At 45.3% G+C, this 1,612-nt stretch overlaps 1 protein-coding gene across 1 annotated transcript in view; it reads left to right on the forward strand.

The window, feature by feature from the left end:
* Positions 1-53: 53 nt before the first annotated feature.
* The window catches only part of C922_04852 (hypothetical protein), a gene marked incomplete at both ends in the record, with an annotated part of 4,032 nt that continues 2,473 nt past the window's right edge, over positions 54-1,612 (forward strand). Inside the window, one exon of the mRNA XM_008820426.1 lies at positions 54-1,463. Within this exon, the coding sequence (XP_008818648.1) occupies positions 54-1,463 (1,410 nt within the window). The remainder of the gene's footprint in view (positions 1,464-1,612) is intronic.

The raw sequence follows: 1,612 nt of genomic DNA on the forward strand, positions 1-1,612 counted from the left end.
ACCCTCTCCCCCCTCAGAACCCTCTCCCCCCTCAAAATCCGCTCCCCCCTCATATGCATTACCCACATGATTTTCATCAGCCACCTCACGCGTCTAATCCAGACGACGCGTCTGCTTCCCTCGGTTCACTTGATCAATACGATCCTGATGATCCACCTGACCCAGACGATCCTTATTATCCACACGACCCATACGAATCGGACGATACACATGATCCCTACCATCCGGAGGATCCACATGATCCGTATGACCCCCAGGGACCAAATGACCCCTACAATTCTGACGATCCAAATGACCCCTACGATCTTGACGATCCAAATGACCCCTACGATCCTTACGATCCAAATGACCCCTACGATCCTGACGATCCAAATGACCCCTACGATCCTGATGATCCACATGACCCCTACGATCCCGACGATCCACATGATGCATATTACCCAAACGATCCATATGATGCATATTACCCAAACGATCCAGAAATACAGTACGGTGTTTACGGAAGCACGAAGAAGCCAAACACAATAATAGATTTTACGTCCTGCAAAACCCTTACGCCTGAGGAAAAAATAGAATTTTTCTTCTACAGCACGAGCACCTATCTATATTTTACGAAAGAAATGAAGAAACGCATTTTCGCAACTGGGCCCATGCTGACTAAAAAATACATGACGGAAATCTTTTTGGACTTATGTAATGAACAGAAGCAGAATTTCCTCTTCATGAAGGAAGCCATTTCCCAATTATCTTTCATGTTAGCAGCTCAATTTAATTTGCCAAATGAAAGACGATCCAAATATTTAACCCATGTGAATAATAAACTGAACAAAGTAATGAACCGATTTGATCTTCGCGATCGTTCTGACTTCAATCAGTTCCTGATGCAAAAAAAACGTCACTCTGCTGAAGATTTCGAGTATTTTATCCAAGACAGAATTTGCTTATGGAATAAAATTACCAGAGAAAATAGATATGAATCATTCCTAGAATTGTATAAGAATTTAAAAAAATGTTCCATGAGAAATAAATCTCGCGATAATGATACAGGTTATCAACCTCCGCAGATAATTGACCTTTATACTGCTAATAACCCAGACATGCCCCATGACACCCTTAACGCGAGTAACCCACCCATGCCACATGACCCCCTCAGTGCTAGCACCCCCGCTACGCCTTACAACACTTTTAATGACATCAATTATCCCTTACAGTACAGCAATGTTCACGTCGACGGTAGTATACCTACGCCTTACAGCAATGTGAGTGTAATAACGAAACCCATGGGATACGGGAACTTTAGCACTGGTACTCCCACTGCGCAGTATAGCAATTTAGGAACCCCTACCACCCCAATGCCGTACAGCAATATATGCACTACTAACGCTGCCATTGCCGCCATACAACAAGGCGCATACAGTCCTATCATCGCCACCATACCGCAAGGCACTCAGAACCCTACCATCGTAGCCATACCGCAAGGCACCCAGAACCCTACTATGGCCGCCATACCACAAGGCACTCAGAACCCTACCATCGCCGCCATACCACAAGGCACTCAGAACCCTACCATCGCCGCCATACCACAAGGAACTCAGAACCCTACCATCGCCGC

Source organism: Plasmodium inui, assembly GCF_000524495.1.
Source record: "Plasmodium inui San Antonio 1 unplaced genomic scaffold supercont1.31, whole genome shotgun sequence".
Taxonomy (NCBI): Eukaryota; Apicomplexa; class Aconoidasida; order Haemosporida; family Plasmodiidae; genus Plasmodium; species Plasmodium inui.